General features: G+C 34.9%; 1 protein-coding gene across 1 annotated transcript in view; it reads left to right on the top strand.

Annotated features, from left to right (window-relative positions):
- The window catches only part of LOC136036154 (nuclear nucleic acid-binding protein C1D-like), a 22,528-nt gene extending 7,752 nt beyond the window's left edge, over window positions 1-14,776 (top strand). Inside the window, exon 2 of the mRNA XM_065718204.1 lies at window positions 14,303-14,776. Coding sequence (XP_065574276.1) covers window positions 14,303-14,714 — 412 coding nt within the window. The 3' untranslated portion in view covers window positions 14,715-14,776. The remainder of the gene's footprint in view (window positions 1-14,302) is intronic.

Raw genomic sequence — 14,776 nt, 5'->3', positions numbered from 1 at the left:
TTATTTAGATTTTTAGATTTTTTAGTTTTTTTATTAGTTTTTAGTTTTTTTTTCTTTTTAGTTTTTTTGTAGTTTTTACCTTCTTTTTAGTTTTGTTAATTTTTTTTTTTACTTGTGTCCTGGTCGTCATTTATACTCCCTGTGTCCCGGTGCTTTGTTGATTGCTAATCGAACATTCCTTTTGTCCTGGTCGCTTTCTCTTTGAGTGTCGTCATTTATTTTTTTCTTTTTTAGTTCTTTTAGTTTTTACCTTTTTTAGTTTTTTTTTTAGTTTTTAGTTTTTTTAGTTTTTTACCTTTTTTTAGTTTTTTTAGTTTTTTAGCTTTTTTATTTTTTTTATTAGTTTTTAGTTTTTTTGTAGTTTTTGCCTTTTTTTTTAGTTTTTTGTCCTGGTCGCTTTCTCTTTGAGTGTCGTCATTTATTAGTTTTTTCCTTTTTTTTTTTAGTTTTTTATTGGTTTTTACCTTTATTTTAGCTTATTTTTCAGTTTTTTCCTTTTTTTTAGTTTTTTTTTATTTTTTATTTTTTTTAGTTTTTTACCTTTTTTTAGTTTTTTTAGTTTTTTTAGTTTTTTAGCTTTTTTACTTTTTTTATTAGTTTTTAGTTTTTTTTTGTAGTTTTTGCCTTTTTTTAGTTTTTTCAGTTTTTTTTTTAGTTTTTTATTGGTTTTTACCTTTATAGTTTTTTTAGTTTTTTAGCTTTTTTATTTTTTTTATTAGTTTTTAGTTTTTTTTGTAGTTTTTGCCTTTTTTTAGTTTTTTCAGTTTTGACGTCACCTAATCCAGTTTTTTCAGGTGACGTCACCTGACACATCCATCCACACATCCATCCACACATCCACAGACAGACAACTTATTTTTATATATATAGATATATATATATATATATATGACAACTGTGTTTAAGTCCTGATTTAATTTGAAAAAAGATACTAACATAATTTCCTGCCATAACTATAGCAGTCTTTTTGTTATACATACCACTAATCACTTTCGTATACATAACTGGTACACTATAAAAGAAAAGGACCCTCACTTAAGCTTTTTCATCAGCTGAATTAAATGTTTGCCCATAATCTATAAAGCTGAGGACTAAGTCGGTTTAATGGACAGGTAACTTCTTACTTATGTTAATCTAAAAATAAACATTTTATTAGCACATCCTAAAACCACACTGTTCTTCTCTTAAAATTTTATCTACACCATTTCTGAGTTTAAAAAGGTATCATCATAGTAGGTATATTTCTTCACATAGAAACCAAGTTAATGCCTGTATAATTACCACACTCCCTCTTATCACCTTTCTTACTGAGGCGTTTAATTAAGGTTTATCTAAATTGATGACTCATTTGCCACGTTATCTGAACCTGGGGTTTTATTATATTTTAATCGTTTTAGTTGCCCATTGTCACTAATTCTTCCTCACAAAATTAAGCTTCCTTCACTTCCAAAGGGTCACAATTTTTTTTTTCTATTCTGTATCTTTTACTGTAACTTGGGCATGCTTTGGTACATTCTCAAAATGTTCTGCCCACCTCTCTTTAGCACTTTTCTATCCTAATTGTAGAATGTTCCTATCTTTAACTGGGACAAATCCAGATTTACTCTTTCTTCTCAATTTTCAACATGCTAGCGCAATATATTATTATTGTGCCATCTGATTGCATTTTCCAGATCCTCAGTAATTTTATTCAAGGCATCCATTTCAGATCTCCTTAATTCACATTTTAGTGCTTTCTCCACTCTTTTTATATTCATTTTATTTTTATTTAAATCTTCCCTTAAATAATTCTTGTGCAAATCCCTCCTCCTTTCTACTAAACATTAACCATTGTCGCTAATATTCCTAACCGTGTTTTTTAGCTTTTTTTTCTCTTAAGATACCATCAGCTACTTCACAAAATATTTTACTGAAATTATTCCGTCCAGGTTCAAACTACAGACTTCATTTTTGTATCAAATGGTTCCTGTAAAGTTTCTCTCAAATTTTATCTAGGAGTCTATAAATGTGATAGCTTTTTGGAAGGTAGTTACCCTTCCTAAATTTCAGCTTTGGCTTAACCCTAGACACTACTAGATGACACATGAAGATTTTTAATATGGCTAAAATCATATCTATATACCCAAGCATCTTGTATCAGTGCTCCCAGTCTTTAGTTTACTATAACACAATAAGGTTAGCAGTCTTACCATCATGTAAATAAATACCATTTTAACCTATGGGTCTTTTATGGCCCATACAATTTTGAATGATGGATCTTTTCTGCGTGATGTTCATGGACAGATTTTTAAAAATGCTGAAAATAGTCAGAAATTTCCAAATGTTGTTCTTTATGTCAATATTTACGTTCTGATGTCAATATTTGATTTGATATATTGATGTAGAATATTGCCAACCACTAGTATCTAATGGATGGCAGAATGCATTGGAAATATATCATTTATATTTGTTCATTATATTGGCTATATATTTGTACATTAGGGAGAGGGGTAATGTAGGTATAGCAGGGCTGTATGTAAAATGTGTTAGCTACAGTTACTCTGCATATTATCATGTAATAATTGTTTTCTTAATATTTTCCCTTTTCAATATCCCCTAATCTAGACCTATACCAAAGATATTCCATCAATTTGGCTTTAGGCCGAATCATAGCACTGCACATTGCTTAATTTATATACTTATCATTGTTTTCAAACATCGTTCCTATGTTGAGGCTGTCTTTGCTGATATTAGCAAAGCCTTTGACAACTTAGGTCATCTGACAGTTATTGATAATGCATGGGCTTTAGGTGCCAGAGATTTTGTTTTATGTATGGTAGCTAGTTCTTTGTCTGGTCATGAGCAATGTATAGTCCTCCCTAACGGAGATTTATTAGGTTCTACCTTGATTTCCTGTGAAGCACCTCAAGGGACTAAATTAGGTCCTTTAGCATTTTTAATTGTTTTTAACAATGTTTTATCAAGTTTTGACAACGCTTTCAAATTTGCAGATGATTTGACAATCTTTGTCAAACCTCTAATACTTTGGACGTTAAACTTGACTCGCTCATTAACAACTTAAACAATAATCTTGACAATGCTAAACTGAACCTAAGCATACCCAAAAGCAGTTTAATGCTATTCTCCTTTTAAAGAAATATACCCCCTATCAATAATTATCTTTGCATACCAAATTTAAATGTGGTTAAACTGCTTGGTGTGCAGTTGGACGACGAACTTAATGGAAGTCCCACACTTCTCACTTATTTAAATCTGGTAGTTTTCTCCTTAAATCTTTCTCCCTTCTCAAATGATTCTCCATATCAATCCAGATCCTTAAAATAATTTATTGTCCATATATAAGACCCTGTCTTGAATATGCTTGTCCTGTCTGGCACCCTGGGTTGACCAAAGATCAATGTTCTAAAATTGAAAGCATTCATAAAAGAACAATATAAACTAGACCTCCGTTGCCTGTGCAACGGGAAGTGTTGCAGCAACTGTGCCCTGTTCCTTAGGGCACAGTTGCGGAGCAACATTTGCAACTGTGCCCTACGGGACACAGTTGCGGAGCAACAGTCTCCATTATGTCCTTCAGAGGACATTTTTCTAATGCGGCTTCGATTGTTATCTTGAAGCATCTTTGATATGGTTTTATTTCGAGCTCCTACTAAACTGAGTTTGGTAAAATGTTTAGCTGGTCCAGAAATACACGAGAAACATCAATAAAAGTTCTATATGAGTTCATAATTATTTTATCTCTAAAACGTTTACTTCCGAATCTAGGGCCGTCTTAACTTGACGCCAATTCGAAGTATTATGTTTCGAGACGCACATTTCGGGAATTATTTCCGGGAAATCTGAAAGAGATACGGAAATAACGTCTTATAGTTTTCTGCTTAACTTTTGATGGTCTAAACTAGGAAAATATAAAACAAACCAAATTCACCAAAAAATTTAAATTGCCCCGAGGGCATGACAAAACTTCCAAATAGAAAAACCCACAGAAGGAATTTTATTTCGGAGAAACTATTGGAAGCTCCAGTTGTTAGGAGATCGAGACCTGTCGAACCGCGTTGGAAAAAAATTCTAGCTGGTCCAGAACAGAAGTTACCTCTAGAACGTCGAAACTTCGGAAATTATTTCTTAGAGAACGAAGCAACTTGGTATATAGAACACTTCACTTCTTCTTGCATACTTTTCATAGCACTACTCGATAAAAATATAAGAAACATCAAAATCGAAAATTTGAGAAAATTCCAAAAAAAATCGGAACGAGATGGACTTTTCCGGAATTATTTCCGGCAAATCTGTAAGAGCTACGGAATTTTGTGCTCCGGTTCTCGAAGAGACAGATGAAAGTTCTACATGAGTTCAGCATAACTGTATTTCTAACAAGTTTATTTCCGAAGCTAGGGTCGTCTTAACTTGACGCCAAACATCGAACGCAGAGTTTCTAAGAAAAAAACGGTTTTATTTTCTTATATGGAAAACTGTTAGAAATTTTAGGAACTTCCCTGGAACTTTTTTACTCTGTTTCACGTTTCCCTTCCCTCTGAAAAATCTCAAATTTTTAACTCTTACCACTTCGGAGCTACAGGTCGCTGATCACGGTGAAAAAAAAAAAAAAAAAAAAAAACTACGAAAGCAGTAGTGTTGTTCCGCAACACAATTATACTGGGGACGTCCTATACTACATACGATGAAGGTTTGGCTATACTTAAACTTACTACATTGGAATCATGATGTCACATCTTTACCATGAACTTTGATCACAAGTGCCTTAGTTCTGACTATCATTGACGTCTTCTTCCCACCTTCAAAGCAAATCCCCCAATCCTTTCTAATGCAAGACCTAATGCTTGTAGAGCTCTAAATACCCAACTTGACTTGTATTCCCAAATGTTGACCATGAGGTACAAAAACTCTTTTGTTCCCTATTTTGTTTTGCATTTTAACAATTGATTTAACTTTTAATTATGCTTATCCCTTAACATCTATTTTATCATTGTAACTGTTCTGACATGCTTATGCTAGCGTGTGTGCTATTTTAGCCAATAAATCATATCCTATTCATATTCTATTCTATTGGCATACATGACAGATCTTCCATGTCTGAATTCTGACAAAAAAGTTCTACCTTCATTTGCGTTTTTTAATCTCTTTTTTATTGGCTTTTGCTTTGAAAAATGTAATTTCTGCTATTTCACCACAACTTTAAGGGTAAAATTCAGGTTTAGTGGCTCCTTGCTATCTTGAAAACTAGTTGAGTTTGGTGAATAAGAATTTCAGTTAGTAATGCAAAAATATTTCCTATTGTTCCCAGAGGTCAACTCAAGAATCAGAAGTAATTGACTGAAACTTGTTATATAGTCTACCCTAACCAGAGTCTGCACTCAAATATTTTCCTCAAGAGTCAGGGACATAGCTCTAGCATTTTGGTCTGCATCCAGAGAGTCAGGGGGCATGGGCTATATAATATTTTTTCTCCAAATTATTGGGGGGGGGGTGTTAAGTACCCCACTCCAAACATAACCACTGTCAAAAATTACCAACAGTTTCTATTGTTTCCAGAGGTCAATTCAAGAATCAGATGTCATTGACTGACACTTTTTAAGTAGTCTAGCCTAACCAGTGTCTGCACTCATTCTTTTCCTCAAGAATCAGGGGCAAAAAGCTACTGGTCCTGCAACTGCATTTGGTCACTACACGACTATGAAAACACCTTTAATCATCAACTCTTGAGCTTCACAAGGAAAATCCTTAGACTGCTCCAAGCTGCAATTTAAGATAATAGATCCAAGTCTAAAAATTTGTGCTGAGAAGGTATTGTCAAGCTACCATGTTTACTCTTTTCTGATTTCTAAGCCATAAGAGATTGCATAGATAACAGATTTTCACCTATCTGAATTCTGACAAAAATCATTTTACCTCAATTTTCTGTTTTTATCTCATTTTAATTGGTTTTTAGTTCTTGAAAATGTAATTCCTGTTATATCAGTAGAACTTTAAACCATATCAACGGTTTTTTCTTAAATTCAACGCATAAATTTACATATCTTTAGAACCTCATAAGTTGGGATTAAGCAAAGATATGTGGCTCTTGTGCTGCATTCGAACAGAACCTTCATTTTGCAGGGTTTCACTTTCAGAACACAATTATTTTTAAAGGTCAGTGTCCTCTATTGGAAAAGGAGATGAGGTAGGTATTTCCAAATGTCTTCCCAGGAGATTATTTAGGCTCTTAACATTCCTGAGAGGTTCATTCAACTAACTCACCTACTTTCCAGGGTAGCCAAAAAAACCTACACTTGGGTTTTACCATTTTAAACCCTGTCAAAGGTTGTTTTTTCTAAATTTGAGAAATGATTTACCTACTTTTTTCTTTTGTCTTAGTTGAGCAGAAGATTTGTTTGGGAAGGTTTTACTTCTGTAACACAAATTAGTAAAAGTCATCAAAGGTCAGTGCCTTCTAGACAGAGAAGAAGTGGAGATAAATGCTATAAAATATCTTCTCAGAAGATAACTAAGGCTCTGGATACACTCCTCAAAACCTCTAGTTTAGGAGCTTTTTGATATCTTGGAAACCTTAACTTAGACCTTAGTTCCTCCTGTGCCGCCAGGGGCATCCAGAAAGAGCCGCCAATCATCCCTCATATGTGCTGCTGCCCACACGTCTCCCCATTGGGGTTGGACTGTCGAATTGATAAACTTCAGGTCCTGCTGGTATGTACAACGAAGTGTATTTTTTGGCTTTCCTCTTCTTCAGGTTCCCCCTGGTTGCCACTCAAGTACCGTTCTGGAGAGTCTTTCTTCCGCCATGTGGATAACGTGTCCCAAGTAGCGCCATCTTCGTTGTCGTATGACGTAGGTTACCAGGGGCTGATGCATGATAGAGTGAACTGTCTGGTTAGTTATGTGGTCCCTCCAGTTAATATTCAGTATCCTGTGAAGTCAGTTGTTCTCAAAAGCGGCAATTCTCTTTTCTTGCTGTTGATTCGGTTTCCAGCATTCACAGCTAAAGAGGAGTGCAGAGAGGACGGTACTGTTGAACAGCCTCAATCTCAGTTTCAGGGAGTACTTTTTTGATCGCCAAACTTGTTTTAGTCGATTAAAAGCTCCATTGGCTTGTCCAATCCTAGAGTGTACCTCCTTTTCACTTGATACAGTTCGTTCGACTGTACTTCTGAGGCATCTGAATTCCACTGCCTGCTCTACTAAATTGTCCTGTACTTCATGCCAAGTGGTGAGTCGCTCGTTGCCGTGCCTTTTCGTCTTGTCTGAACTAATCTTCTGTCCCTAAAAACTTGCTTTCTCTCGTATGATATCGAGAAGCTCCTGGAGCCTTTCCTTTTTTACCTCAATCAGGGTGATGTCATCGCTGAAATCAAGATCTGCTAGTCGTTTATTATCGCATATTTGGATCCCAAACCTTGTGCAATCTTATTGCACATAATCGATAACAAGGACAAAAAGCAGGGGGGAGAGGACACATCCATGTTTGACCCCAGAAATGATACTAAAATACCTTGTATTGCCTTCATGAGTCCAAACGCAGCACTCTGTGTTTTCGTAAAGTGCAATGATCAGGGATACCAGTTTAATCTGGAATGCCGTAGTATTGGAGGATTTTCTACAGCGACTCTTGATGTATTGAGTCAAAGACTTTTTCGAAATTCACAAAGGCAAGGTACATCTTTTGCCTCCATTCGTTGTATTCTTCAATCAACATGCACAGGACATATATAAGGAACTGCTTGGAAAGCAGTTCAGTTGAAAAATGAAATATTCAGGAATGAATTCAAGGCTATAAATATGCCATGGGAAGGTATTATCAAGCTACTTTGTCTACCTTTTCCTTATTTCAAGAATTCCAAAGATTGCACATATGACAGGTCCAAACCCATCTGAATTCTGTCAAAAAATGTTTTACCTTAATTTTGAGTTTTGCAGTAGAATTTTAAGTCACAACAAGGGTATCTTCTAAATTTAGTAAATAGTTCATTTCAGTAGCATAAAAATTGTTAAGGGTCATCAAAGGCCAGTGCTCCCTGAAGGGGGAAGAAGTGGAGGTAGATGCTTCAAAATATCTTCCCTCCCCTAACTAGAACTTCACCGTTGTAGTTTCCATTTATTTTTCGGTTGTAAAGCTGTTATGTTGAGTAGACTTAAGATATCCATTTTTGTGCGAGTGATTGTGTTGAATGTTGAATAAAAATTATTTGAAATTAGTTTAAATGTGGATTATAGTGGAAGGAATCATGATAATCTGATTATTATAAAGTGTAAATTTCATTGTTTAGTGTTTTCTTTTATTTTAGTCTTTTATATATATCTTGAGACAACATTTGGAACAGCCAGGGGGTAGATTGTCACAAATTCAGCCTGAGCCAAAGAAAGAGCATAAAATCAGTAATCTAAAAATGCTCTCTTTTTGTTTTAGTATTTCTCCTTCTTGACAGCTGTTACTCTGCATGTTTACCACAATCCTTTCGAGAGATCAATTCAGGAAACTCAAGAAAAAAAGAAAAACATCTGATCCATTCTCCTAGATTCAAGAACCCTTTCATCACCTAACCACAGCACAGGTTTAAAATTTAAATATCAACTGAAACTCCTTTTGAAGTTAAAAATTGCTTTTATAGAAATATTAATTCTTAGAATGATAAAATCAGTTTTTCTCAAACAATATCAACCATGATGGCTCTTTGCTAATAGCCATCGATCTATAATTCAAAGATTGCAGACGAAATCGTAAATTTGAAAGAAGCCCCAAAAAATCTGTCTGTAGGTGAGACTCAGAGTCTCACCAAAGTCATATGTAACATCCCACTAAGAATCCTGAATCATAAGCTAAAGGAATGGCTGCCTGAAAAAAATGGAAAGCCAATCGCCTAGTTGTGAAGATCCTTTAATTGGGCAAACCAGAAATACTAATAATCAAAGGTGAAGCAAATCTTTTCAATTCACTCTTGCAGAAACTATAGATACCTCTGTGTATATATTTCTATTTGGTAAAATGAAGTTGCATAAATTGTGCAAACCTAAGCCTAACCAATGCCAAATATGTGAAAGACTTAACCGCCCATCCAACGCGATTCCACAAATTCCACCATAGTGCAGTAAATACAAGAACGCCCATCTTTATAATGCACTAAACTGTACCCAAGACCAGCTGATTTGCTAAAACTTACAAACGCCCACACACATTTAACAACAAAATATTATTCACAACATACAAAAGCAAGCCTTAGCTCTTCTAATCGCATCCAAAAAAGCTATGCCATACCAATTTGCTGTCCTGGAAGCAAAACCAGCACACACAATCCCAATCCAAAAAACAAACAGTTCCACACTAAGAACATTAAAGTCAGCCATTCCCCCAAAGCAGCCAGTCCCCCTTCCAAAACACTTCACTGGAGCCAACCCATCTCCCAGGAGAAAGTCACTAATGCAGGGTTAACAAACTTCCTCCTCTTGTCTAATGTCCAGAATTTTTGAGGGGTTGAATTTGATAAAATTACGTATAAAGACCATATCTCTATTTTTGTTGATGATTCAAAAATGAATGAAAACATGTCATGTGACTCGTATCCTCCCTCCCTTAATATTGCAATGGACAAGAAAGTGTTTGATAATTTATGTGTTATTTCTGCTTCAATAAATGATATAGATATGGCCCCAGAATTCATTGCAAATACTTTTACACCTAGCTCTAATAAAAAAAACAATAACAATATATTCAGATTAAATGCTAAGCCTCGATCCTCTAGATTTCGTTTCTTAGTATAAGTTGAACATAGTTACTTTCCACAGTCTAACTCTTACAAATACAGTTGCTTTTAAGGATGTAAAAGCATACCTCCTGTATATTCCTAGCCAATTAGGTTCATGGGTAATTTTTGTGTAAATGAAAAAAATCATATATAAACTAACCAACTAGGAGACCCATCCCCATAAAAGATATTTCTTGGTGGAGATTATCAGAGGTCCATCTGATAAGTAATAAACCAAATTATCTCCATTTGCCAAATTTATCTCCAAAATTTATTATAGAATCTGTAGAGGCTTAAATGGCCTTAACTCGTAGATTTTTTCCTTGTCACATCTCCAATGCTAATGGTCTAACACCCTCGTCCTCTTATTGCTGATGATGCAATATTAAAAATGAAACCATCAACCAGTGTTTATTTTAATGTAATGTGATAACACGTGCACAACATATGCTTCAAAATAAACTGTTAAAGTGATTTAAACACCACAAACTACTACAATCAGCAAAAAGCCCGACATGAGCTACCTTGCCTGAGGGATTTGCATTCTTTTATATGGATATCTTTACTATTTAAAGTTGTAGATGAGTTCCCCCCCCTCCTCCCAATAGAACTTCCCAAACGCATTTCAGGATTTAATGTGGAAAAATAAAGTTAACACATGGCTCAGGTTATGATTTGTAATCACTCAAAAGGTATGGTCATGCAGCCAAAATCTGCTGCAGCAAAAGAAGATATTCAAATTGTGTTAACAGCCACCACACATGAGTATGAACAGTAAATTTTGAAAATAAAGCTTTTTTCAAAAAAAGTTTCTATGTTGATGTATTTTGTCATAGGTCTATGGTAATTTTTCGCAACTTTAATAGCAAAAGTTGTAAAAACAGTGCATCATTTGTATGACCCTTGTAACTGGGTTAATGGTCGTTTTGACCGGCTGTACATCCCTTGCTAATTTTTTTTAACTTTTGGTAGGCTACATTGACACTTGAATTGGAGCATAAAAGGAGGATTTTTAGGCCTATTTTACTCGAATTCTCTCAGATATCCAGTCTGGTGAGAAGTTTATTTTGGTACATCATTTGATTTTAAAGTTATTGGAGGTTTTTTTTTTTTATTGTTTTCTTTATTGGCTGCTGAAATAATTGGTCATTGAAGCCTTTAAAACTGAAATTGTCTTGCAACCTCTTTGAAGCCTAAACTAATGATACTCCCTTAGTATAAGGAAAAATTTGGTTATTAAACCTGAGTAAAATCAAACAGTTCGTGGTAAAGAACTGTAGTAAGGAGCGACCCAGCTCAATAGTAACTAAAACTCTTAAAACATGGAATTTTGATAACGATATTTACATCAAAAGAACCGCATTTTAATGCTGATTTTAAATATATAAGTCTCATCAAGATTAGTATTACTCATCAAAAGTTACGAGCCTGAGAAAATTTGCCTCATTTTATGAAATAGGGGAAACACACCCTAAAGGTCATACAATCTTAACGAAAATCACACCATCAGATTCAGCGTATCAGAGAACCTTATTGTTGAAGTTTCAAGCTCCTATCTATAAAAATGTGGCATTTTGCATTTTTTGCCAGAAGACAGATCACGGATGCGTGTTTATTTATTTTTTTTCCAGGGGTGATTGTATCGACTCAGTGGTCCTAGAATGTCGTGAGAGGGCTCCTTCTAACAGAAATTAAAAGTTATATTGTCCTTTTTAAGCGACCAAAAAAATTGGAGGGCAGCTAGCCCCCCTCCCACGCTCATTTTTTCCCCAAAGTCACCGGATCAAAATTCTGAGACAGTCATTTTATTCACCATAGTCGAAAGACCTAATAACTATATCTTTGGGGACGACTTACTCCCCCGTAGTCCCCGTGGGAGGGGCTGCAAATTACAAACTTTGACCTGTGTTTACATATAGTAATGGTTACTGGGAAGTATACAGACGTTTTCAGGGGGATTTTTTTTGGTTTAGGGGGAGAGAGTTGAGGGGAGGGGGGTTACGTGGGAGGATATTTCCATGGAGGAACTTCTCATGGGGGAAAAGAATTTCAATGAAGGGGGCGCAGGATATTCTCGCATTATTTGAAAAACAATGAAAAAATAAATGGGAAAAGTTTTTTCTACTGAAAGTAAGGAGCAGCATTAAAACTTGAAACGAACAAAAATTATTACGCATATGAGGGGTTTACCTCCTCGTAATACCTCACTCTTTACGCTAATTTCAACTAACTCAGAAGTTCTAGTTACCTTTTTAAGTAATCGAAAATTTTGAGGGCAACCAGGCCTCCTCCCTCGCTCCTTTTTTCTCAAAATCTGCCGATTAAAACTATGAGAAAGCCATTTAGCCAAAAAAAAAAAAAAATATGCAAATTTGTTTTAATTATTTGTCTGCGGAGAGCCAAGATCAAAACATGCATTAATTCAAAACGTTCAGAAATTAAACAAAAAAACAAATTTTTTTAAATGAAAGTAAGGAGCTACGTTAAAATTTAAAACGAACAGAAATTAATCCGTATATGAAAGGTGTTTTTCCTCAACACCCCGCTCTTTACGTTAAGTTTTTTTACTGTTTAAAAAGTAGAGTTAAGAGAAAGAGTCAAACTTTAGCGTAAATAGTGAGGCATTGAGGAGGAAAAACCCCTTTCGTATACGGAGTAATTTTTGTTCGTTTTAAGTTTTAACTTTGCTCCTTACTTTCATTTAAAAAAAAACTTATTTTTTATTTAATTAAATAAAAAACAAGTTTTTTTAACTGAAAGTAAGGAGTGACATTAAAACTTAAAACGAACAGAAATTATTCCGTATAGTAAAGGGGTTGTCCCCTCCTCAAGACCTGACTCTGTACGCTAAAGTTTGACTCTTTGTCACAACTCTACCTTTTTAAAACCCCCCCAAAAAAACTTTAGCGTAAAGAACGAGATGTTGAGGAGGGGACAACCCCTTTACTATACGAAATAATTTCTGTTCGTTTTAAGTTTTAATGTCGCTCCTTACTTTCAGTTAAAGAAACTCGTTTTTTTTATTTAATTTCTGAACGTTTTTGAATTAATGCATGTTTTTGATTTTGACTCTCCGCACATAAATAATTAAAACTAAATTTGCATATTATTTTATTTTGGCTAAATGGCTTTCTCATAGTTTTAATCGGAAGATTTTGAGAAAAGAGTAGCGGGGGAGGAGGCCTAGTTGCCCTCCAATTTTTTGATTACTTTAAAAGGCAACTAGAACTTTTAATTTTTTATGGACGTTTTCATTAGTAAAAAATATACGTAACTTACGAAGTGACTTACGTAGCGAACTTCTATATTCGTATGTTTTTATTACGTATATGAGGGGGTCCACCCTTTCGTTAATACCTCGCTCTTTACACTAAAGCTTAAATTTTGTCCCGATTCCTTAAGAATGACTCCTGAATCACAAAGGCCGTATAATAAATAGTTTAAATTACTAAAAATACTTTAGCGTAAAGAGCGAGGTATTACGAAGAGGTGAACCCCTCATATGCGCAATAATTTCTGTTCGTTTTAAGTTTCAATGCTCCTCCTTACTTTCAGTTGAAACTCTTTTCATATTTATTTTTCATATTTTGTTTTAATAATGCTAGAAAATCCTGCGCCCCTTTCATAGAAATTCTCTTCCCCCATGCCGAATTCCTCAATGGAAAGATCCTTTCACCTAACCCCCCTTCAACTTCTCCCCCCCCCCCCAAAAAAAAAAACAAAAAAAATCACTGTGAAAGCGTCGGTACACTTCCCAATAACCATTACTATATGTAAACACTAGTCAAAGTTTGTAACTTGCAGCCCCTCCCACGGGGACTGTGGGGGAGTAAGTCGGCCCCAAAGACATATTTATTAGGTTTTTTGACTATGGTGAATAAAATGGCTATCTCAGAATTTTGATCCGGTGACTTCGGGGAGAAAATGAACGTGGGAGGGGGCCTAGGTGCCCTCCAATTTTTTGGGTCACTTAAAGGACACTAGAACTTTTAATTTTTCGCTAGAATTAGCCCTCATGCGATATTCTTGGACCACTGAGTCGATACGATCACCCCTGGAAAAAAACAAATAAACACGCATCGGTGATCTGTCTTTTGGCAAACAATGCAAAATTCCACATTTTTATAGATAGGAGCTTGAAACTTCTACAATAAGGTTTTCTGATACGCTGAATCTGATGGTGTGATTGTCGTTAAGATTGTATGACTTTTAGGGAGGTTTCCCCCCATTTTCTAAAATAAGGCAAATTTTCTTAGGCTCCTAACTTTTGACGGATAAGACTAAACTTGATGAAACTTATATATTTAAAATCAGCATTAAAATGCGATTCTTTTGATGTTACTACTGGTATCAAAATTCCATTGTTTAGAGTTTCAGTTACTATTGAGCCGGGTCGCTCCTTACTACAGTTCGTTACCACGAACTGTTTGATAAAATTGTATTAATTTTCAGTAATCGTGTCCTGTTAAATTTCAATCATTCAACTTAATCCCTTTTGATTTAACCCTGTTTAATTTTCGTTTGTAATTCATAGGATTTATTTTTAGTATAATTATGGCACTGCCATCAGAAATTGCAGCTAAGATGTCGAAATTCTCAGAAGTACTGAAAAATGTGGAGCAAAGTATAGCCAAGCTAACGGAATTAAATGATGAAAGCTACTCATCTTTATCTCCATTAGATAAAGCAGATCATGATCTTACCAGTGTCTATACTTTACTTTCTCTGTATTGGGGATTGTTGCGAGTACAGGGTGTAGATCCCAAGACTTATGAAGTAAAAAAAGATTTTGACAGAGTACAGGAAAGCTTTAAGAGAGTGAAGGAACTTCGAGATAAACCAAAAGCTCCCCATTTGGATAAAGGGGCAGCAAAACGTTTTGTAAGCAATGCTCTTTGGGAACCTAAAGGCTCAGAAGGTTCACCTTTGCTAAAGAAAATTAAAGAAGAGTCTAAATAGTACATGATTGTGATATTTTATTACTGTATTGTAATATTGTTTAAATATACAGTTTCTTTGTA

The sequence above is a fragment of the Artemia franciscana genome, chromosome 15, assembly GCF_032884065.1.
Source record: "Artemia franciscana chromosome 15, ASM3288406v1, whole genome shotgun sequence".
In the NCBI taxonomy this organism is placed as follows: domain Eukaryota; kingdom Metazoa; phylum Arthropoda; class Branchiopoda; order Anostraca; family Artemiidae; genus Artemia; species Artemia franciscana.
This window is presented reverse-complemented; position numbering and strand designations above follow the sequence as displayed.